This window comes from Mesoplodon bidens (assembly GCF_964165515.1).
Source record: "Mesoplodon bidens genome assembly, chromosome: 17".
NCBI classification, from domain to species: Eukaryota; Metazoa; Chordata; class Mammalia; order Artiodactyla; family Ziphiidae; genus Mesoplodon; species Mesoplodon bidens.
Genome location: NC_138174.1, coordinates 69,296,308 through 69,321,537, shown reverse-complemented (window position 1 = coordinate 69,321,537; position 25,230 = coordinate 69,296,308). Strand labels below are relative to the sequence as shown.

Here is a 25,230-nt window from a genome sequence, read left to right as displayed (position 1 = left end):
ATTTGACAAGGTCTGGAGACATTTTTGGTTGTCACGGCTGGGGTGGGGCTGCTACTGGCCTCTCATAGGTAGGAGAAAGTCATATGCTAATACCTGCAGTGTACAGGACAACCAGCCATTACGAAGATGCAGCCGGTCCAAAATGCCAGTAATGCCTAGGTTGAGGAAGCTAGTCCTTGACAAACCAGCTTTGGGATTATCTTTAAATACTTTCTCCTTCACCATTAGCTTTTCTACACCACTTCTGAATCCATTTGCTTCCTTTTAGTTGCCAAATCCTGTGTTTTCAGTATCAAAGTCTGATTCTACCCCCATACTGTAAAATGAATTATAGTAGCCTAATTCATTTTCCTATTTTATTTTCTCCTTGGTTCAATAAACCATTTGATACCTCTAACTCAAAAACTGTTGGAGGATCTCCAAGGGTGACTATTAAGATTAAAGACCTTAGTTCAAGGCTCTCCACGATAGGCCTTATCAACATTTTAACCTTATTTTCTCTCCCCCATACTCTGAACCTGTACACAGTACTCCAGCTAACCTGGATACACAAAGTTTATGAACAAGTCTTTGTCTTCTCTTCCTGAAACTTTTTTCTTTGTTAGTCTTTGTCTGTTACCAAATCATACTCATCCTTCAAGGCCCTTAAATTCTCTTTCCCACTTCACAGCTTTTCTTGAATTACCCCAACCATCTCTCCTTCAAAGCCACATAATATCTTCTCTGTTGCTATTCACACTCTGCCTTTTCAGAGATTATTGACATATTTGCTCTATACAACTAATTACATACTGCTTCGGGTCAGGGAATGGTTTTACTCATCTTTGTATCCATAAAGCACTTGGTGTTACTTGCTCAGTGCCTTAGTCATTCATTATTCAATAAATCCTTGTATTGAACTAAGACATTAATATCCTTGGTTTTATATTGCTATTTTATACACTTATTACTGGGACTTCCTCTTTACATGTAAAGAACAAAAACCTGGTTCACAATGTCCAAATAGTTCAAAGAGTGTGGCATTGGTAGATATATTTTTTTAAACTTAAATAGAGATTTTTTCTGGGTGTGTTCTTTCTGTATCTATATTACTGTTAGTAATGGGATTTCTCTGCTGTTATTTTTTATTGTCTTCGTGACTTTTAAAAATAAACATAGCATTTACTTTTTTTTGCTGCTCACTTGAGATTGACATAAGAAGAAGTTTCTAGTGCAAAGGACAGAGTGTCTATGCTGAAAAATAGGTAATTGTACTTTTATTAGTTGTCAAGTACTTAAATAACAAAAATGACAAAGCCCTGGAGGGGATGGGGATACTCTTCTTTACCTCTCTGCAGACTTAAGCATCAGCGGGAGTGGTACACAGAAGCTCCTTTTCAGTTCTTATAAGAGGTATTCGTGGTATACTAATTAGGGATTCAGTGTCATCAAGCCCTAAAAGATCTAAGGAACTAGAGAGTTCCTTAATGTTAAAACGCTCAACCCCCTTTAAGATAGTTAACATTAAATGAATTAGAGAACGTCTGCCATCAAGGCAAGAGAAATTGAGTATTTTGCCAGCTGCATTAAATATTATAGAAAACCCCAGCAGAAATAAAATCACCCTGATCGTGTATATGGATGGGGAGTCAGAGAGGAGGGTGGACCTTACCCTAGAAAAGCCAGAGGAATTGTTGAAGTTTCTTCTAGAACTAAGGAATGCCTACCATGCATTCCGGAGAGCTATACTTTGCAAAGACAAACCCCATGATCACAGATAACTAAATTAAGATAATAAATACCTGTCGGCTATGGTCCAGTAGACTGGGAGAGTGTAAACTCCTAGGATGCGTCATTGATCTCATTATTTCTAATTCTCAAGGGAAGTAAGAGCTCAATAAATCTTTCTTGCACTCAGTTAAAGTTATGTGACAGAAGAGGCCTGAACAGTTAACTCTGGTGTAAAGAATTATACTTCTTTCCTCAACCGACCTTGAATAAGTGAAGACAGAGGAAGAATTAATTCATTACGTCTTCAAAGGGAAAGTGCTCTAAATCCAAGGTAGTATTAATATTTTCATTAATAGTCCAGACTTTTTTGTATACTTGTGACTAAACTACTCTCTAGACTTTGAGGGAAGGCGAGCAGTGCTTAGATCTGGTTCTGCCCCACCCTAATTCTGACATCAGCAAGCATCACAAGTAGCTGCTCCTTGGAATCAACAGAAACAGGGTGAAGAGGAAATTCACCAGGAGACCATTCCAAAATCTACCAAATTCTAACTTGGGTTTTCAGCATCACAGTAGATTGTCGAAGAGGAACACGGCTGAGAGACCCCTCTAACAAAAAGAAATATAAAATGAGGTGTTCTGTTTTGCTAAAACATCAAGTTGATGTGAGCTCAGTTAAATACCCATTATGACATGTACCTCACTCTTCTTAGACCCAGAGCAATCACTGCTGCACTTGACAAGGCACTGGGCACCACTGGACATTTTTTTTCTGGCAGAGCATTGCACGTGGTTATGAGATGGGCCTACCACCTTTCTGTGTTTGGGGGCATCCAGAATCGAGGACTTTGGAATGAAGACATCAGTCTATTTCACATATAACATAAAAATGTCAAAGTAATTTTATTTCTTAAAAAATGGAAAATAATGCATTTTTGACATGGGACCTTCTAGAGTCCTGGATTTCTCAAAATAACTGGATGGCAATCTTATTTATAATTTTTCTGGGAATTATCTTTGAGATCATACTCATAAAGATTTGTACAGCCTTTCAGAAGAAGCCTGCACTTCCTTCAGAAAAGGATAATACAGATGCCCACAAGGTAAGAACAAATGCTTGATTTCCTTTTCCCCGATTTTTCAAAGTAACACATAAGAATAACTTATAAAATTGTGGAAGTTCATTTGGATTACTCTAATATTTTATTGTCTCCCTTGAAACAGGAAGAAGACAGTTGCCTTAAAAGCATGAAATTTGGTAAGTATCCTACAATTTAATATTTTAATATAAAACTTGTTCAGCCTGAGCTTCTCCTTTTGGTGCTCTGACATTTTTTATTCCCATTTATCTCTAGGTAACTGGTCAATTCATTCATCTTCAGAAGAAAGGTAAGTGATGTATTTTGAAATTAGATGAAACAGGTTGGTTTTGTTCTACTCAAAATTACATCTGAATTACAGAAAAGGGTTTTCCCATTTGTATAGAGGATGACAGCTGTTCAACATCATAATTCAGTTGAACTCTGATTTTTTAAATGGTTGCTCTGTTCCAAGCTGTGTCAAATGGCTTTTTATGTATTGTTGAAATTATCCTTTTAGGTAGGTAGACTCATTACCATTTTTACAAATGAGGAAAATAAAGCTTAGAGAGGTTAAGTGGCTTGCTTCCCTACCCCATCCTCTCTCTCCAATACACATGAAGAAGTAATAATCACCAGTTCTGAAAATTCAGTTGAAAAATATTCATTTAGCACCTCCTGTGAACCGAGCAGATCCTGAGCTAAGTGCTGCAAGAGTGACATGAAATGAGTTTATATCATCAGCATCCTAAGGATGCCTGAGTGCTAGAGATTAAATACAGACATCACTACTCTTGTTGCTATCAATATCTTAATTGTTTTCATCGAAGTCTGTTCAGCAATCATTAGATATCCCTATACAATGGACATTGGGTTTTATACTGGGATACAATTAATAAGATGGTATCTCTTCTCCGGAAGCTTATATTCTTGTGGAGGAGACATAGATATAGAGATGATTGCTTGCACTACGGTAGCACAGTGATAGGAGTACTATGAGAACATCTAGGAGGTACCTAAGCCAACATAGGGGTGTTGGGCTGGCTTCATGAAGAAGGTTATACTGGAGCTGAATTTTAAAGGATAAGTGAAAATTAGTCAGAAAAAGACAGTGGGTTAGGAGGATAAGAAAGGCAATTATAAGCCATGAGCAGAGGCAAGGAAATAAGGAACAGGGTATGTGCAATAAATTATGATGATTTCAGAGTTGCTAGAATGCTAAGGACGAGTCAGGGAGTAGTGGGAGATGAAGGTGAAAAAATATGCAGGAGTCAGATCACGAGGGACTTTCTATACCCTGTTAAGAAGCTTGGAGTTTATTCTGATAGTGAGTAGCCACTGAAGGTAGTTAAGCGTAGGAGTGACACAGTTTTGTGTTTCAGCTAGATCACTAGTAGCTAGCTGTGTGGAGTATGCATCTGAAAATTAATTTCTTTCAGTTGTCAGTTGTAAAGGGGCTTTCTTCATTTAACCTGGTTGCTCTATTTTTATATTGAGTACTAGCAACTCTAGTTATAAAGTGGGTGTCCTGAGAAGCAGTAACAGTATCTGGAAGTACGGGGAGGTGGAATCCCAGTAAGGGTTGGTTGGGAACAGGAATGCCAGAGCAAAGCAGGACACCTCAGAAGTGCATCCACCATAAACGATCATCCAGAAGTCAACTGGACAGACCAGGAGTTGGTGTTTGAGGTGTACAAGGCTTAGGTGTGCACTGTGATTGAAGATTCTCATGTAACTAGAGGATTGACAGGCAAGAGAGGAAGCCACAAGAGGAAGTGGGGAGAAAAGGATTTTTAGCACCAGGATCAAGATAATCTGAGAGTTTCCCCATCCCTCTGTGCCATTATTCCATTCCTGCTTAGTCGCAATTAAATAATTTTAATAGGCTTTAGGGAAAAGTAATTGAGAAGAAGAGATTGGGGGGGATGGTGTTGAGGGAAAAGGGTTAGGAAAGAGATATGGCTTCCATGGTGGCAGTACATTGTAGTGAAAAAACACATTTTAAATTAAAAAGGTCTAGGTGTATGTCATAGTTCTGCCTCTAAATGATGGCATGGCCTTGGGCAAATGACTTAAACTCACTCCTTTTCCTTACTTTCACAATAGCAGTTAGAAGAATTACCTCTTAGGACTGTCTTGAAGATTCGTTAAAATGATATGTGTAACAAAGCAAAAATATTTTACTGTGGCACCAGAATTCCTTTTTGGGGTAGAATTATATTTGGGAGAGCATCTTAAATTATTTTGAGATTAAAGGGCTTAAATATTGGTAGAAACTCAAGCATAAAAATGGTTAAAGTTGCACTGCATCAGAGACTGAGTGGGTTTCGTCTTGCTTATGAGATGAGAGAGAAGAGAAAGGGGAGGGGTGGGCAGAGAGCGGGGAGGAGCGGGGGAAGCATGTGAGGCTCAGGACTGAATGGCACCAAGGATGTCAGAGGATGAGCCCACCACTCAGTACCTGGAGTCAGGGAGAGCCGTGCTGGCCAGGCAGAGTCTCAGTGAGCAGTGCAAACTGCTGATCTTATATCCATTGAGTTTTGGGAAATGGTTTGTTTCAGGGTTGACCTCAGCCTTATACGTGTGTTCCTGGGAAAGTCTGCCATCAATTGCCTGAGTTTCAAAGATTAAAGCTGTCACTGGTTGGCTTCAGAAGTGTTTTTCCTGAAGCGAGTTACCATTGATAGACAAAATTGTTTAAAAGCAGATTTGGTGTTTGTTACTATGACTCTAGGATTATGCTATGACTCTACGCCATTGATTGATTTAACTGATTTACAACCACTTCTAGTACTTACTTGTTGCCATGGCTATAGAGCTGTCAGTCTTTTCCTAGAAATATGGGGAGTTCTTTTTAAAAAGGCCAGTTGAGATTCCCTGGTGGGGAGAGGCCAAAGGACATTTTAAAAATAGACAGACATGCCTAACGGTTAAGTGGGAGTTGTTTGTATTGCTGTAGTTAACTCCCTTCTATATCTGCCTCTAGCTTTTCGTTAAAGTTAGCCACATGTATGGGTGGTTTGTGTATGTGTATTTTTCCCCCTTCATTGAACCTGAAGAACGGGTTGGGTTGTATATCTGGATCAGCTTGCTGTGGACAAGCGTTAGCCATCAGAAAGCTAGAGGTGAAAATGGCCACTCAGCAAATATTACTGAGGGCCTACAATGTGCTGCAGGCCCTTGAGATACAGCGGTGAAAAAAACAGACATTGCTTCCCACCTTATGTTTTAGACAGAGGGGAGTCTGATAGTAAATGACAACGTGACAAATAAATTATATGGGAGGTGGTGATAATTATATGTGATATGGTAAAACAAAAGATAGTGTAGGGTAAGAGGAATCAGTGTGCCAGAAGTAGGAGAAGAGAGGTAGGTGCAATATATGTGGTGGGATTTGACTAAAGCCTTGAAGCGATGGGGAGTTAACCAAACAGAAATGGTAGAAGAGTATTAGAGAGGTTAGAGAATAGGTGACCAGATCATGGTTGGACCCTGCAGGCCATCTTAAAGACAGTGGCTTTTACTCTGAGTGACAACAGGGGATCATTGTAGAGTTTTATGCGGGAGACTGATGTGTTCTGTCTTATATTTTTAAAGGATTATTCTGCCTGCAGTGTTGAGAGTAGACTATACTGGGTCAAGGGTCTAGGCAGACAGCAGGCTTTTGCAAGTAATCCAAGTGAGAGATAAAGGTAACTTAAACCACGGTGGTAGCAGTGGAGGTGGTAAGAAGTGGTTAGGATATACTTCGAAAAGTAGAATCAATGGGATGTGTGGATCTGAGAGAAAGGAGGCAAAGATGACTCCAAGATTTTTACCTGAGCAAGTAGGAAAGGTGCAGTTGTCATCAACTGAGATGATGAAAGCTGTGGGTGGAGCAGGTTTTGATGGGGAGATGAGGAATTTTGTTTTGCAACTGTTGAGTCTTAGATTGATTGGGCATCCAATAGAGATAGTAAGTAGTCTTGGAGAGATGTCTGGTAGAGACAGTGAGTTTGGGGGTTCTTGGCACATAGGCAGTATTAAAAGCCACAGAGAGGGTGAGATTACAAAGGGACTGTAAGGGGATAAGAGGAGCAGGGGCTGAGCCCTGGGGAGCTTCAAAGAGGGCAGGAAGAAGAGGAGGAACCAGCAAAGAAGACTGACAAAGAGCTACCAGTGAGTTAGAAGGATACCCAGGAGAATATGTGGTCTGGAAGCTCTCCAGAGCAGGAAAGACAAATAGTTATATAAGGTATACAAGTTAGGTATCAGACCAATATCCCTTATGAATATAGATGTAGAACCCTCAACAAAATACTAGCAAACCAAGTTCAGCAGCATATTAAAAGGATTATATACTCTGACCAAGTGGGATTATCCTCAAGAATGCAAGGTTGGTTCAACATACATCTAGCATTGTTTTATTATGTTTAAAATCATAATATTGTTGAAATATTGGTCTTGCATTTCAGCTTTTTTCTATATTTTCCCTGAAATGTGCAAAAAACTAACTCTGTATATGTCTCATATTTTCACTGTTCACTTTCCTAAGTGAATAATACTCCTGTCCTGAGGAAATTTTATCCTAATTATGTCTGGACACTGCTATAACTTCTTAGAGTCACCTGGATTCCCTAGAATGCTTATGCGTCCTGCCTGTATCAGTTAGACTATTTTAATTCTCAAGTAACAGAAAACCATGATTCAAACTGACATACCAAGAAGAGAATTTATAATAATCATATAATAGGAAATCCTGAGGTAGGATTTGCTTCAAAATTGGTTGATACAGTGGCTCAACAACTTCATTAAGGTCCTGTAACTCTCCCTCTGCCTTTCCTCATGTCAGTTTTACCTTAAGGTGAACAGAAAGATGGCCACAAGAGTTTCAAAATCAGACCAGCAATGTCCAGAGGAAGTAAGAGGCCATTTTTTTCTCTGTCTTTCCTGGGAGCAAGGCAACTTTTCCCAGTTAAAAATCTTTGTCTTATGCTGGGATTAGTTCATGCCCATTCCTAATCTAATTACCATGTTAGATTTAGCCTAATCATTTGGGGTAGAATGAATGTTGAAGAGTCCACATCCATGATCATTACTGCAACTCCCAATTTTGCTCTAGTAGTAAGGAAAAACGGTGTTACCAAAGGTGACACGATACTAAAGATAATGGGTAGGTGTATTAGTCAGGGTTCTCCAGAGAAATAGAACCAATGGAAGATATATTAATAGATAGATAGATAAATATAAAAGGAGATTTATAGGAATTGGGTCACATGGTTATGGAGGCTGAGAAGTCCCATGATGTGCCCTCTGAAAGCTGGAGAACCAAGAAAGCAAGTGATATAATTCAGTCCAAGGCAGAAGCCCTGCGGGGAGGGGGTGTGCAGCATTGGTGTCTCAGAGTCCAAAGGCCCAAGAACCAGGGGCTCTGATGTCTGAGGGCAGGAGAAGATGGATGTCCCGTCTCAAGAAGAGAGAGGGAGAGTTTGCTCTTCCTCCGTCTTTTTGTTCTGTTCAGGCCCTTAATGGATTGGATGATGCCCACTCAGCTGGTGAGGGCATATCTTCTTTACTCAGTCTACTGATTCAAATGCTTATCTCCTCTGGAAACATCCTCACAGACACTCAGAAAGAGTGTTTTACTGGCTTTCTGGACATCCCTCAGCCCAGTCAAGTTGACACACAAAATTAACCATGACAGTTGGTAAGAAAGATATGTATACAGCCTGTATATTAGATGTTAATAAATTCTCTTAACAGTTGAGAGAAGTTGAAAAATTATTTAACATATTTTAAATATTCACCTAATAATTTTGTGTTCCCTATGAAAAAAGGCAATCAGTAGTTTAGCCTAAACTACTCCAAATTCTAATTAGCAGAATCCAAATCAATGAGATTTTCCTGTATAAAAAAGCATTTAGAAAAAATGATTTTTGTGATGGGGTATATTTTGATGATTTCATATATTATCTTCATTGTTTATGATGAAGCATTATTTAAAAGTAGGGTCATTCTTCCAGTAAAGTACAAGATAATCTATGTTCCCTGAACAAACAGCTACCAGAATCTCTGACTTAGCTTATATGAGTTTCCCTTGATGACTTTAGGCTGCCTTACCATTAAACAAAACTTAAGGGGCATCAGAATCACCTGGAGAGCCTGTTAAAACTCAGATTTCTGGGCCCCATCCCCAGGTGTCTGATTCAGTAGGTCTAGGGCGGGGCCTGAGATTTTGCATTTCTGATCATTTCCCAAGTGACCCTGATGCTGCTGGTCTGAGCATTGTTAGACCAAGCCTAATCATTTGAGGTAGAAAGGATATTGGAGAGTCCACATCCATGATCATTATTTCAACCCAAAAGTATGTTGAAAAGCACTACCCTAAAATGTAGGCTTTTCTCTTTTTTTTTTTTACATCTTTATTGGAGTATAATTGCTTAACAATGGTGTATTAGTTTCTGCTTTATAACAAAATGAATCAGTTATACATATACATATGTTCCCATATCCCCTCCCTCTTGCGTCTCCCTCCCACCCTCCCTATCCCACCCCTCCAGGCGGTCACAAAGCACCGAGCTGATCTCCCTGTGTTATGCGGCTGCTTCCCACTAGCTATCTGCCTTACGTTTGGTAGTGTATATATGTCCATGCCTCTCTTTCGCTTTGTCACAGTTTACCCTTCCCCCTCCCCATATCCTCAACTCCATTCTCAAGTAGGTCTGTGTCTTTATTCCTGTTTTACCCCTAGGTTCTTCATGACATTTTTTTTCTTAAATTCCATATATATGTGTTAGCATACGGTATTTGTCTTTCTCTTTCTGACTTACTTCACTCTGTATGACAGACTCTAGGTCCATCCACCTCATTACAAATAGCTCAATTTCGTTTCTTTTTATGGCTGAGTAATATTCCATTGTATATATGTGCCACATCTTCTTTATCCATTCATCCGATGATGGACACTTAGGTTGTTTCCATCTCCAGGCTATTGTAAATAGGGCTGCTATGAACATTTTGGTACATGACTCTTTTTGAATTATGCTTTTCTCAGGGTATATGCCTAGTAGTGGGATTGCTAGGTCATATGGTAGTTCTATTTTTAGTTTTTTAAGGAACCTCCATACTGTTCTCCATAGTGGCTGTACCACTTCACATTCCCACCAGCAGTGCAAGAGTGTTCCCTTTTCTCCACACCCTCTCCAGCACTTATTGTTTCTAGATTTCTTGATGATGGCCATTCTGACTGGTGTGAGATGATATCTCATTGTAGTTTTGATTTGCATTTCTCTAATGATTAAAGATGTTGAGCATTCTTTCATGTGTTTGTTGGCAGTCTGTATATCTTCTGTGGAGAAATGTCTATTTAGGGCTTCTGCCCATTTTTGGATTGGGTTGTTTGTTTTTTTGTTATTGAGCTGCATGAGCTGCTTTTAAATTTTGGAGATTAATCCTTTGTCAGTTTCTTCATTTGCAAATAATTTCTCCCATTCTAAGGGTTGTCTTTTGGTCTTGTTTATGGTTTCCTTTGCTATGCAAAAGCTTTGAAGTTTCATTAAGTCCCATGTGTTTATTTTTGTCTTTATTTCCATTTCTCTAGGAGGTGGGTCCAAAAGGATCTTGCTGTGATTTATGTCATAGAGTGTTCTGCCTATGTTTTCCTCTAAGAGTTTGATAGTGTCTGGCCTTACATTTAGGTCTTTAATCCATTTTGAGCTTATTTTTGTGTATGGTGTTAGGGAGTGATCTAATCTCATACTTTTACATGTCCCTGTCCAGTTTGCCCAGCACCACGTATTGAAGAGACTGTCCTTTCTCCACTGTACATTCCTGCCTCCTTTATCAAAGATAAGGTGACCATATGTGCGTGGGTTTATCTCTGGGCTTTCTATCCTGTTCTATTGATCTATCTTTCTGTTTTTGTGCCAGTACCATACTGCTTGATTACTGTAGCTTTGTAGTATAGTCTGAAGTCAGGGAGCCTGATTCCTCCAGCTCCATTTTTCTTTTTTTTTTTATAAACAAATTTATTTCAGTGTATAATTATATGTCAGTGTGTATTCATTTTCTTTTTTTTAAATTATTTTCTGCTTGATAACAAAGTGAATCAGTCATACATATACATCTGTTCCCATATCCCCTCCCTCTTGCGTCTCCCTCCCACCCTCCCTATCCCACCCCTCCAGGCGGTCACAAAGCACCGAGCTGATCTCCCTGTGCTATGCGGCTGCTTCCCACTTTCTATCTACCTTACGTTTGGTAGTGTATATATGTCCATGCCTCTCTTTCGCTTTGTCACAGCTTACCCTTCCCCCTCCCCATATCCTCAAGTCCATTCTCAAGTAGGTCTGTGTCTTTATTCCTGTTTTACCCCTAGGTTCTTCATGACATTTTTTTTCTTAAATTCCATATATATGTGTTAGCATACGGTATTTGTCTTTCTCTTTCTGACTTACTTCACTCTGTATGACAGACTCTAGGTCCATCCACCTCATTACAAAGAGCTCAGTTTCGTTTCTTTTTATGGCTGAGTAATATTCCATTGTATATATGTGCCACATCTTCTTTATCCATTCATCCGATGATGGACACTTAGGTTGTTTCCATCTCCGGGCTATTGTAAATAGAGCTGCAATGAACATTTTGGTACGTGTCTCTTTTTGAATTATGGTTTTCTCAGGGTATATGCCTAGTAGTGGGATTGCTGGGTCATATGGTAGTTCTATTTTTAGTTTTTTAAAGAACCCCCATACTGTTCTCCATAGTGGCTGTACCACTTCACATTCCCACCAGCAGTGCAAGAGTGTTCCCTTTTCTCCACACCCTCTCCAGCATTTATTGTTTCTAGATTTCTTGATGATGGCCATTCTGACTGGTGTGAGATGATATCACATTGTAGTTTTTTTTTTTTTTTTCTTTGCCGTACGTGGGCCTCTCACTGTTGTGGCCTCTCCCATTGCGGAGCACAGGCTCCGGACGCTCAGGCTCAGCGGCCATGTCTCACGGGCCCAGCCGCTCCGCGGCATGTGGGATCTTCCCAGACCGGGGCACGAACCCGTGTCCCCTGCATCGGCAGGCGGACTCTCAACTACTGCGCCACCAGGGAAGCCCTCATTGTAGTTTTGATTTGCATTTCTCTAATGATTAATGATGTTGATCATTCTTTCATGTGTTTGTTGGCAGTCTGTATATCTTCTTTGGAGAAATGCCTATTTAAGTCTTCTGCCCATTTTTGGATTGGGTTGTTTGTTTTTTTGCTATTCAGCTGCATGAGCTGCTTATAAATTTTGGAGATTAATCCTTTGTCAGTTGCTTCATTTGCAAATATTTTCTCCCACTCTGAGGGTTGTCTTTTGGTCTTGTTTATGGTTTCCTTTGCTGTGCAAAAGCTTTGAAGTTTCATTAGGTCCCATTTGTTTATCTTTGTTTTTATTTCCATTTCTCTAGGAGGTGGGTCCAAAAGGATCTTGCTGTGATTTATGTCATAGAGTGTTCTGCCTATGTTTTCCTCTAAGAGTTTGATAGTTTCTGGCCTTACATTTAGGTCTTTAATCCATTTTGAGCTTATTTTTGTTTATGGTGTCAGGGAATGATCTAATCTCATACTTTTACATGTCCCTGTCCAGTTTTCCCAGCACCACTTATTGAAGAAGCTGTCCTTTCTCCACTGTACATTCCTGCCTCCTTTATCAAAGATAAGTTGACCATATGTGCGTGGGTTTATCTCTGGGCTTTCTATCCTGTTCTATTGATCTATCTTTCTGTTTTTGTGCCAGTACCATACTGTCTTGATTACTGTAGCTTTGTAGTATAGTCTGAAGTCAGGGAGCCTGATTCCTCCAGCTCCGTTTTTCGTTCTCAAGATTGCTTTGGCTATTCGGGGTCTTTTGTTTTTCCAAACAAATTTTTTGTTCTAGTTCTGTGAAAAATGCCAGTGGTAGTTTGATAGGGATTGCATTGAATCTGTAGATTGCTTTGGGTAGTAGAGTCATTTTCACAATATTGATTCTTCCAATCCAGGAGCATGATATATCTCTCCATCTATTTGTATCGTCTTTAATTTCTTTCATCAGTGTCTTATAATTTTCTGAATACAGGTCTTTTGTCTCCTTAGGTAGGTTTATTCCTAGATATTTTATTCTTTTTGTTGCAATGGTAAATGGGAGTGTCTTCTTGATTTCACTTTCAGATTTTTCATCATTAGTATATAGGAATGCCAGAGATTTCTGTGCATTAATTTTGTATCCTGCTACTTTACCAAATTCATTGATTAGCTCTAGTAGTTTTCTGGTAGCATCTTTAGGATTCTCTATGTATAGTATCATGTCATCTGCAAACAGTGACAGCTTTACTTCTTCTTTTCCGATTTGGATTCCTTTTATTTCCTTTTCTTCTCTGATCGCTGTGGCTAAAACTTCCAAAACTATGTTGAATAAGAGTGGTGAGAATGGCAATCTTGTCTTGTTCCTGATCTTAGTGGAAATGGTTTCAGTTTTTCACCATTGAGGACGATGTTGGCTGTGGGTTTGTCATATATGGCCTTTATTATGTTGAGGAAAGTTCCCTCTATGCCTACTTTCTGCAGGATTTTTATCATAAATGTGTGTTGAATTTTGTCGAAAGCTTTCTCTGCTTCTATTGAGATGATCATATGGTTTTTCTCCTTCAATTTGTTAATATGGTGTATCACGTTGATAGATTTGCATATATTGAAGAATCCTTGCATTCCTGGAATAAAGCCCACTTGATCATGGTGTATGATCCTTTTAATGTGCTGTTGGATTCTGTTTGCTAGTATTTTGTTGAGGATTTTTGAATCTATGTTCATCAGTGATATTGGCCTGTAGTTTTCTTTCTTTGTGACATCCTTTCCTGGTTTTGGTATCAAGGTGATGGTGGCCTCATAGAATGAGTTTGGGAGTGTTCCTCCCTCTGCTATATTTTGGAAGAGTTTGAGAAGGATAGGTGTTAGCTCTTCTCTAAATGTTTGATAGAATTCGCCTGTGAAGCCATCTGGTCCTGGGCTTTTGTTTGTTGGAAGATTTTGTATCACAGTTTCAATTTCAGTGCTTGTGATTGGTCTGTTCATATTTTCTATTTCTTCCTGATTCAGTCTTGGCAGGTTGTGCATTTCTAAGAATTTGTCCATTTCTTCCAGGTTGTCCATTGTATTGGCATAGAGTTGCTTGTAGTAATCTCTCATGATCTTTTGTATTTCTGCAGTGTCAGTTGTTACTTCTCCTTTTTCATTTCTAATTCTGTTGATTTGAGTCTTCTCCCTTTTTTTCGTGATGAGTCTGGCTAATGATTTATCAATTTTCTTTATCTTCTCAAAGAACCAGCTTTTAGTTGTATTGATCTTTGCTGTCGTTTCCTTCATTTCTTTTTCATTTATTTCTGATCTGATTTTTATGATTTCTTTCCTTCTGCTAACTTTGGGGTGTTTTTGTTGTTTCTCTAATTGCTTTAGGTTCAAGGTTAGGTTGTTTATTTGAGATGTTTCCTGTTTCTTAAGGTGTGATTGTATTGCTATAAACTTCCCTCTTAGAACTGCTTTTGCTGCATCCTGTAGGTTTTGGATCGTCGTGTCTCCATTGTCATTTGTTTCTAGGTATTTTTTTATTTCCTCTTTGATTTCTTCAGTGATCACTTCGTTATTAAGTACTGTATTGTTTAGCCTCCATGTGTTTGTATTTTTTACAGATCTTTTCCTGTAATTGATATCTAGTCTCATAGCATTGTGGTCGGAAAAGATACTTGATACAATTTCAATTTTCTTAAATTTACCAAGGCTTGATTTGTGACCCAAGATATGATCTATCCTGGAGAATGTTCCATGAGCACTTGAGAAAAATGTGTATTCTGTTGTTTTTGGATGGAATGTCCTATAAATATCAATTAAGTCCATCTTGTTTAATGTATCATTTAAAGCTTGTGTTTCCTTATTTATTTTCATTTTGGATGATCTGTCCATTGGTGAAAATGGGGTGTTAAAGTCCCCTACTATGAATGTGTTACTGTCGATTTCCCCTTTTATGGCTGTTAGTATTTGCCTTATGTATTGAGGTGCTCCTATGTTGGGTGCATAAATATTTACAATTGTTATATCTTCTTCTTGGATCGATCCCTTGATCATTATGTAGTGTCCTTCTTTGTCTCTTCTAGTAGTCTTTATTTTAAAGTCTATTTTGTCTGATATGAGAATTGCTACTCCAGCTTTCTTTTGGTTTCCGTTTGAATGGAATATCTTTTAAATCCCCTTACTTTCAGTCTGTATGTGTCTCTACATCTGAAGTGGGTCTCTTGTAGACAGCATATATATGGGTCTTGTTTTTGTATCCATTCAGCCAATCTGTGTCTTTTGGTGGGAGCATTCAGTCCATTTACATTTAAGGTAATTATCGATATGTATGTTCCTATTCCCATTTTCTTAATTGTTTTGGGTTCGTTATTGTAGGTCTTTTCCTTCTGTTGTGTTTCTTGCCTAGAGAAGTTCCTTTAGCATTTGTTGTAAAGCTGGTTTGGTGGTGCTGAACTCTCAGCTTTTGCTTGTCTGTCAAGGTTTTAATTTCTCCATCAAATCTGAATGAGATCCTTGCTGGGTAGAGTAATCTTGGTTGCAGGTTTTCCTCCTTCATCACTTTAAATATGTCCTGCCAGTCCCTTCTGGCTTGCAGAGTTTTTGCTGAAAGATCAGCTGTTAACCTTATGAGGATTCCCTTGTGTGTTATTTGTTGTTTTTACCTTGCTGCTTTTAATATGTTTTCTTTGTATTTAATTTTTGACAGTTTGATTAATATGTGTCTTGGCGTATTTCTCCTTGGATTTATCCTGTATGGGACTCTCTGTGCCTCCTGGACTTGACTGACTATTTTCTTTCCGATATTAGGGAAGTTCTCAACTATAATCTGTTCAAATATTTTCTCAGTCCCTTTGTTTTTCTCTTCTTCTTCTGGAACCCCTATAATTCAAATGTTGGTGCATTTAATGTTGTCCCAGAGGTCTCTGAGACTATCCTCAGTTCTTTTCATTTTTTTTTCTTTCTTCTGCTCTGCAGTAGTTATTTCCAGTATTTTATCTTCCACATCACTTATCCGTTTTTCTGCCTCAGTTATTCTGCTATTGATCCCATCTAGAGTATTTTTCATTTCATTTATCATGTTTTTAATCGTTGCTTGATTCATCTTTAGTTCTTCTAGGTCCTTGTTAACTGTTTCTTGCATTTTGTCTATTCTATTTCCAAGATTTTGGATCATCTTTACTATTATCGTTCTGAATTCTTTTTCAGGTAGACTGCCTATTTCCTCTTCATTTGTTAGGTCTGGTGAGTTTTTATCTTGCTCCTTCTCCTGCTGTGTGTTTTTCTGTCTTCTCATTTTGCTTATCTTACTGTGTTTGGGGTCTCCTTTTTGCAGGCTGCAGGTTCGTAGTTCCCGTTGTTTTTGGTGTCTGTCCCCAGTGGCTAAGGTTGGTTCAGTGGGTTGTGTAGGCTTCCTGGTGGAGGGGACTAGTGCCTGTGTTCTGGTGGATGAGGCTGGGTCTTGTCTTTCTGGTGGACAGGTCCACGTCTGGTGGTGTGTTTTGGGGTGTCTGCGGACTTTTTATGATTTTAGGCAGCCTCTCTGCTAATGGGTGACGTTGTGTTCCTGTCTTGCTCATTGTTTGGCATATGGTGTCCAGCACTGTAGCTTGCTGGTCGTTGAGTAAAGCTGGTGCTGGTATTGAGATGGAGATCTCTGGAAGATTTTCGCCATTTGATATTATGTGGAGCTGGGAGGTCTCTTGTGGACCAGTGTCCTGAAGTTGGCTCTCCCACCTCAGAGGCACAGCACTGACTCCTGGCTCCTCAATTTGGGATGATTCGTTGTCTATTCATGTATTCCACAGATGCAGGGTACATCAAGTTGATTGTGGAGCTTTAATCCACTGCTTCTGAGGCTGCTGGGAGAGATTTCCCTTTCTCTTCTTTGTTCTCACAGCTCCCGGGGCTCAGCTTTGGATTTGGCCCCGCCTCTCCGTGTAGGTCGCTGGAGGGCGTCTGTTCTTCGCTCAGACAGGACAGGGTTAAAGGAGCAGCCGCTTCGGGGACTCTGGCTCGCTCAGGCTTGGGGGGAGGGAGGGGCACGGAGTGCGGGGCAAGCCTGCAGCGGCAGAGGCCAGCGTGACGTTGCACCAGCCCGAGGCGCATCGTGCGTTCTCCCAGGGAATCTGTCCCTGGATCCCGGGACCCCGGCAGTGACGGGCTGCACAGGCTCCCCGGAAGAGGGGCATGGACAGTGACCTGCGCTCTCACACAGGCCTCGTGGCGGCGGCAGCAGCCCCAGCGTCCCACGCCCGTCTCTGGGGTCCGCGCTTTCAGCCGTAGCTCGCGCCCGTCTGTGGAGCTCCTTTAAGCAGCGCTCTTAATCCCCTCTCCTCGCGCACCAGGAAACCAAGAGGGAAGAAAAAGTCTCTTGCCTCTTCGGCAGGTCCAGACTTTTTCCCGGACACCCTCCCGGCTAGTTGTGGTGCATTAGCCCCTTCAGGCTGTGTTCACGCCGCCAGCCCCAGCCCTCTCCCTGCGCTCCGACCGAAGCCCGAGCCTCAGCTCCCAGCGCCGCCCGCACCCGTGGGCGAGCAGACAAGCCTCTCGGGCTGGTGAGTGCCAGTTGGCACCGATCCTCTGTGTGGGAATCTCTCCGCTTTGCCCTACCCAGGTACATGGGGAGTTTCTTGCCTTTTGGGAGGTCTGAGGTCTTCTGCCAGCGTTCAGTAGGTGTTCTGTAGGAGTTGTTCCACATGTAGCTGTATTTCTGGTGTATCTGTGGGGAGGAAGTTGATCTCCACCTAGGCTTTTCTCTTGATCAAATACAAACAGCTGTTAAAATAATCTGGACTTATTTATAGAAAGCTATAGTTTATGGTATTGGACATTCTTCTGTAAAGTTCCATAAGGATATTTTTACTCTTGACAAAACTTTCATACAGAGAACAGAAACAAACTGATATTCCTTTTAAAAGGATATAATCTTAACCTGCAACTTTGACTGTCAAAATAGATAGTCAAAAGTAGACTTTTGGACAGGTTTTTGAGGAAAAATCCCTCATTCTCCTAGATATGAAAATAATTTACTTCACTTTGTCAGTGGATTGATTTATTAAATGAATGATACTAGGTAATGAGTTATTTTGTAATGTGGACAATGACTTTCCAATTTATCTCTATATTGAGCTATGTTTTTATATACTCTATCGGGTTTCCTTAAATCTAGAAGAGAGTTCCTGTAGGAAATAGGTCCTCAGTGACAATTGATTTACACACTGTTTTTCTCATATTCAGAGTTGATGACTTTTCAGAAGGAACAATTACATCACTTACATCTGAAGGAAATGAAGGTAACTTTGGAGACAGAGTTTCACTGCCAGATGAACCAACACGCGCAAGTACCAGTGAAAGTAAATATCGCCTAAGTCACTTTAGTGAAAGTCAGGAGCCATCTTCAGATGGTACTAGCTCGTCTTTGTCACTGTTTCATTCAAAAGCACAGGAAATTTTTCCAAGGTGCAGAGGGTGTCCTGAAAACGAACGTGAAACAATACAGTTTTCATCTAAGAAATTATTTTCCATAATGAAAGCCAACGAAAATAAAAATTTGATGTTTTCTTCTGACTTTAACTTTTCAAGAATTTCTAGAATCATTATAGAAAGTGAAGATCTAGATGTGGCACCATTCCCTCCTGCCCATTTATTTCTTTCTAGAGACCAAGTCAGACTTCTGGAAGAAAATGTGAGAAATCAAATTCCTTTAAAATCCAAAGCTATTTTAGAGAGTAAAACTACCTATCTGTACTCAAGGTCTCAAGAGCCCTTGACTCAGAATCAACATTCTGTTAGAATGGACATTTCTGCCGAAGCACAAGATTCTTTATCGGGACAAAGTGCTCTTCCGAATCAAGATTTTTCTGAAGCCCAATTTACTAGTCAAGCCCAAAAAGTTGTTAACAGCCAGGAATCAATCAATAGCCAGCCTGATATCAAGGCCAGATACGTTGCTCTGCCTCAAGATTTGATGAGGAAACCACTTTCCAGCAGTACACAAGACTCCTTCCAGACCCAAGATAGGGACAGGAGCCAATATTTGGTCCAAGTCCCACATTCTGTTGAGACTCAAGATTCAATCAAGGACCTAGAGTCTGATACAAAACACTCAGAAGAGGCCCAATATTCTGTTTGGTTTGAAGATTCAAACAAGATTCAATATTCAATCCCAGGGCAAAATAATATTTTTAATAATGCCAGACATCTAGTTTTAACTCTAAGCCCTAATTCAGTTGCTAAAGTGATGCCACAACTAAAGAGTGTAAAGACAAAGGGCCAGAAACAAATTGCTATCTCAAAATTAAACCAGTATCCTGCATATGGCTCAGTGCCTCTTTCACCTACCATGACCAGGCAGAAAAACAGAAGAAAAACATTACACAGTAAAAGTAAATTTAGTCTCAAAGTTCTACCTCAAAAGTCAAAGAAAACACCAACTTCACGGGTATTTCAAATCACAGTATGTCACACTTCAGAATGTAGCAAGTTAAGACACAGGTTTAAAACTAAGAAGAAAGAGTTACATCAAAGAAAAGGTATATCACGTATAGCGTTGTGTCTTATTTATGCTTTCAAGCTTGTTCCTCCTTATATTAGGAAGTATTCCAGGAAAAGACTAGCGAAATTTATGCCTGGTTTAACAAGATGTAGACATTTTCTGCTGAAGCAAAATAGGTCACTGTATGCAGAGAAAGTCAACTATGCCGGGCCTGTTGAGAAAAGAGGAACCTCAGGGAGTACAAAAAATGAAAAGCATCATGGCAGAAACAATAAAGAACTAAAAAACATTTCACCAAAAATTCCACCTCAGCTAGAAGAGTCTTTCATGGTCAATACTTATAAACAAAAAGCACCTTGTTCTTCATTAAGAGAAACAAACTGGAAGAATAAAGAGACTCTTAAAGACCCAATTTTACAAGCAAAGGAAATGGATATTGCAGAGTTTTGTGCCCCAAATACTGAAAAAACATCTGACCTGCATATTGCAAAGCATGTGACAACTTTAGAAGAAGCTATATCAGCACCTTTGCAGAAATTTGATTCCTCTCCCAAAATGGAGTCAGATAGAAGAAAGAAAACATGGGAGGACCTAAAAAGTACAGAGAATTCACATCTTCTACTTACAAGTGGAGAGAAGTTACCAACTAGTACGTCAGAAATGCAAAGGTGCTTTCCAGAGGGAAATACCCACGAAAAAGAAGATTTTCTTGAAATTGTTCTGGAGTCTTCAGATGTCAACTTGGTCTTTACACTAGGAACCAAAAAGCATAAAAGCAGTGAACAATCAGCAGGTGTAGAAATTCAAGAGAGTCCAGAAGGCGTAATTGAGAAGGAAGAGAAACCATTAATAGTTAATGTTACAGAAGATGGTGACCTAAGTGAAAGTGAGGAACTCGAATGCAACACTAGAAGCAGCATAAAAAATAGGCAAGATGAAAGAATATCTGATGCATTTCAGGATGCCACTCACACTGCCCTTTCTGAACCACCTCATATGGAAATGCAGAGTGGATTAAAAACCAAGACAGATACATCAAGAATAGGGCTTAGTCACTCAGCGGTAAAGCAAGACGAATTACCAGGTGACAAGAAAACATGGAGTGCAGAATACATTGAGAAGAGATGTATATTTAAAAAACCACAGGAACATGACAGAGAGGAAGAACAACAGGCTCTACAAGAAGCAGATCCACAGCTAACACCAGCTTTCAGGTTCAGTCTACAACTAAAGCAGAAGCCCAAGTACGGCAAATTTGAAATTGGACAGAGCTGTTCAGAAAGTAGAACAACTCAAAATGAAGAGCTAGAGGTACAACCACACACTCTTTCTACAGAAACGACTGTGGGGACTGGTCCGTGCCCCACAATGGATCCATTTCAAGTTGAGAAGGTGAAGCAAAGCACAGACAGACCTACAGGCAGGGAAACTGCAGATCCAGTGCATCCTCTTACAGTGTCAGAGAGCTTGCCAGTTTTAACTGAAACAACAGAACATGGTGTTGCATTGTGTGGAAGCCCCGGAAAGCCCCTGGATGATCAAATTGCAGAAGAAAAGGAAGACTTAAAAAGAGTTTTACCTGAAGTTGCCCTGGGGTCGTTCCATAGGCGTATGCTTCCTTTATCAAGTGTGAAAAGGCAGAGAATCAAAAAAAAATTACCAGAAACCAAAAATGTACTCTGTCTCAACCGTGTAATTATGAAAGTAAAGACACCACCAATACATCGTAGAAGAAGATTGAGAGGTGATTTCAAAATCATGATTAAACAAATACTGCAAGATAAAACTGTGGCAGATATGCGTCTGAATGTTACTGACCCTCACGTGTCTATTTTGCCTCATATTAGAACACACAGCAGATTAAATGCAGAGAATCACAGTCATACCAAGCTAAAACAAGAGACATCAGAAATTGAAAGAGAAGAAAAGTGTTCAGATACCATTACTAAAGGAAGTGACTCTGGAGACACACCAGAAGCAGCTAAATTGCAAGATGAAGTGAGTGGGGACAAAGAAGCTTCACCCCAAGCAGTCCTTGAGGATCGCTGGAACCTCAGATTGGATGCATATCCAGAGAAAGAGCTTAAAACAAAGAAAGAAATGCAACAACCAATCACATTTGCAGAAATCATGATGGAGTCTGTTTACTCGGCCATAACAGATGCATTTCATGCTGAGAATATGAAGAAAAGCCTGACCACACAAACAGATTTAAGATGCACTGCAGATTCTGAGACGCCTCCCCCAGCATCAGAAAAATCACTGATTGGAGACCCTTTAACAACAAGAGAAAGTGATGTTCCAGATTATGGAAGTGATACAAGGGAAATGGTTTATTCTTTTGCAGAAACAAAGGCAGAGTTACCCAAAGATTTACCAGCAATTTTCCCAGAGACTTTTAATTGCCACATGCCTGTTTTATCTCATTCTAAAGTGAAGAAAAGTAGAGTAAGATTCTCACACCTAGAAAGTAGAGTGAAGTCCAAGTCTGTACACATGAAGGCATTGAAGCCATCAATTTCACAAATATGTAATACCACAGGTCTTAGAAAGAAACTGGAATCTTACTTTAAGGCCAAGTTTGAAAAGATCAACCAAGCTAATGGGCTGGTTTATGAATTTCTAAACACCCTTTACTCTCCTGTGTACAGCAGGTTACAAGGAGAGACAAACAGCTTCTGCCATGCTCAGGTAAAGCTCCAGGGACTAGCAGGTGAGGGGAGACCACAGTATGTTGATTTCTTTGATAAGAGTAGTGCATTCTATGACAGAGAAGAAAAAGCACAAGATAGACAGGAAGAGGAGCAAACAATGTTGCTAGTAACTGCTCCGCAGCATACCCAGTACCTCTGGATCAATGGGTATCAAGGGAAAGAGACCCACCTTGCCAAACCAGACCCAGCACTGGACCATTTAACACAGGAACAAGATATACAGCACCAAACATGCTTTACACAAACTGTTTTGCAGACTGGCCTCCAGATGGGTCCTCGAGAAGCTAAGGAACTCCAGAAGATCAACAAACCAGAAGATGACATAACAGCCCCTACGGGTCTGGAGATTCCAGCTCCCGAGGCAGGGAACTCATCACTTGATAAACTTTTGAACACTACAACAGAGTGTGGCCTACCATCTGGTGGAAACCTTAAAAGGGAACTAGATTCTTATTTTGTGGGGAAAAATTCAGAGTTACCAGAAAATTTGCAAGTGACCTTCCCACAGTTTTCTGATTCTGTTGACCCCTTTGTTTCTAAATCTAAAAGGAAGAAAGACATATTAAAATTAGCAAGGAAGCAAAAAACAGTGAGTCGTAGGTACAGAACTATGAGAGAACAAAAGCCATCAATTTTGCATATGCTTAATGGCAGGCAGAGCAAGGCACTGCAATGCAATTTAAAAACAAAGATGAAGAATCCACAGCAAAATAAAAATATAGCAGATGCATTTTTGGATATCATTCACTTCAAGGTCCCTACTTTGCCCAACATCAAAATGAGTATTAGATTAAATGTGGGGACGGATATGCAAACAGTAACAAGACTTAGTCATGTGCAGCTAGTGCAAGGGAAATCGCCAAATGGAAGAAAAATATGTTGCCCAGATTCTACCAATATGAGTAGCTTATCTAACAGTGTGAAAGATGGGGAGGAGAAGGCAGGGGAACAAGATTTACCAGCTCCAGGGACTAGCCAAGGCCTCATATTCAATATACATCAGACAAAGGATCATGACCTTGTCAAATCAGATGAGGAACTGAAACAACGAGGAAGCATAAATATTCAGGTACAACCACGAACACATTTTGCACAGATTATTTTAAGCTCTGCTCCATGCCCTACATTGGATCAGTTTCAATTTAGAAAGCTAGAGAGCTATGCTAGGTTTTCACCTCCAATGTCAGGAGAAGCAAAGATTGATGAACAAATATTTTCTTCAAGAGAATGTGGTGTTCCATCTGATGCAAACCATCAAAAGGAACAAGCTGATGGTACTGAAAAGAAAGAGACAGTGACTTTAGATTTCTGCCTGGCTTCTTTATCTATATCCAAAAGCAAGAGAAACTTCAAACAATATTCAGACATGAAAAACTTAATGAAGCCCAAATGTGGAATTTTAAAAGCAAAGAAACCATCAATTTCAAACTTGCTCAATATCAAGGGTGGTGCTATCCCAAATCATAGAAAAGAATTGGGATATAACTTAACAACCAAAATGAAAGAGGTGGATCAAGGTGAAAAAATGGCAGATGACAGGTACTCCCTCACGTCTATTATACCTGCCGTTAATAAGTATAGCAAGAGAGAAAGGGAAAAATACATGTTAGGAGAAAAAAGACTCAGTTCTAAACAAGTAAAGCGAGAGATATCACCACATGAAGGTAATATTACTCCAGGTGACACCAAAGAAACCAGTCTTCAAGATGAAGAGGAAGAAGAAGGTGAACAGGAGATGTTAAAGATAATTCCACAGCACAGCCAGCATTTCATCTTCTGTTCAGGCCAGAGGAAGGAGCTTGACCTTCACAAATGGGGAAACAAAGGACGTGGGAAAATTCTGTTTGTTACAGAACAAGACGTCCCACGACAAACACAGCTTCCAGATCCAACCCAGGCAGAGGAGCCAAAGAGAAGCCAGCAGACACTAAATGGCACAGTGTGGTCAGCAAGTTCAACCCTTCCCTTTCTGAAGTCAAAGGAATCACTAATTGATCAAGTTTTAATTGATACAATGAAATGTGATGTCCCAAGTAATGAGAGATGTACGGGGGACCTGTACGCTCATGGTAAAGAGGAAAAGGCAGAGTTCAAAGAAGATGTACAAGCAACTGTTCTGGGGTCTTTGGATGCCTTCACACCTGATCTATTTGAATCTAAGAGGCAGAGAAAGACACTTACATGTAGAGCCTTAAAAAGTAAAATGAGTCCCAAATGTGTTATTATGAAGACAAGGAAGGCACCAATTTCACAGATATTTAATATCCCTGGGAATGGTTATCTAAAAGTCCTACATCCAAAAACCCTGAAATCACAGATTGTTGACCTTTTAATTCAGATAAAATACTCTGGGGTACTGGAAGATCTTACTGCAGAGAGAAAGGAAGGAGTAGCCCAAGAATTGCCAGCAGCAATTCTGCAGGTTTTGGATTTATCCACACTTGCTTTACCTGTGTCGAAAAGAAGGAGAAACAACTCAAAACTTACAGACAAGAGAAATAAAATGAGTCCCAAATGTGTAACTTTGAAGGCAAAGAAGACACCGATTTCAAAGACATTTAGCATCACAAAACGTGGTGCACCAAGCCATGGTAGGCAATTTGAATGCAACTACAAAACCATGAGGAAACAAGGTCAGTCTGTGGCAGGTGTCATCCTGAATGCCTTTTCCTCTCCCGTGGCGGTTTCACTGGACATGAAAGTGCATAACAGAAGCAAAGTAGAGATGGACATGCCGTGGAAGATGAGGTTCAGTCATGAGTTGCAACACCAAGGGCAGTGGCCAGATGGAGAAAGAGCTTTATGTCCCTATTCCAGGGGCGAGAAGGGCAGGGCCTCAAATGTCAGGAAGGAAGTCAAAGACCTCGGTGGAGAAGCAGCGCCATGGAATTCCCAACACCTCACTTTCCATGCTCCTAACATGAAGGAACCTCGCTTTGTGAAATCAGATCTAAAATGTAAGTATTCAGCAAGGGAAAAAAATCCCAGAATCACTTACCATAGCTCAGGAGCTGCAGCAACACACACTTTTCACACAAAGTATATTGCATTCTTGCTCTATTTTGAATTCACTTCCATTTGAGAAGCTACCAAAAAGAACAAAAACACAGAGTCCAAAGATTTTATCTCCAATGACAGGGAAATCACTTAGTGAATCTTTAATTGTTAAAG

At 40.0% G+C, this 25,230-nt stretch overlaps 1 protein-coding gene across 1 annotated transcript in view; it reads left to right on the top strand.

The window, feature by feature from the left end:
• Positions 1-2,627: 2,627 nt before the first annotated feature.
• CCDC168 (coiled-coil domain containing 168) overlaps positions 2,628-25,230 on the top strand; it is a gene marked incomplete at its 5' end in the record, with an annotated part of 38,421 nt that continues 15,818 nt past the window's right edge. Inside the window, 4 exon segments of the mRNA XM_081214706.1 lie at positions 2,628-2,813; positions 2,935-2,968; positions 3,066-3,099; positions 18,088-25,016. Of these exon segments, the coding sequence (XP_081070832.1) occupies positions 2,628-2,813; positions 2,935-2,968; positions 3,066-3,099; positions 18,088-25,016 (7,183 nt within the window).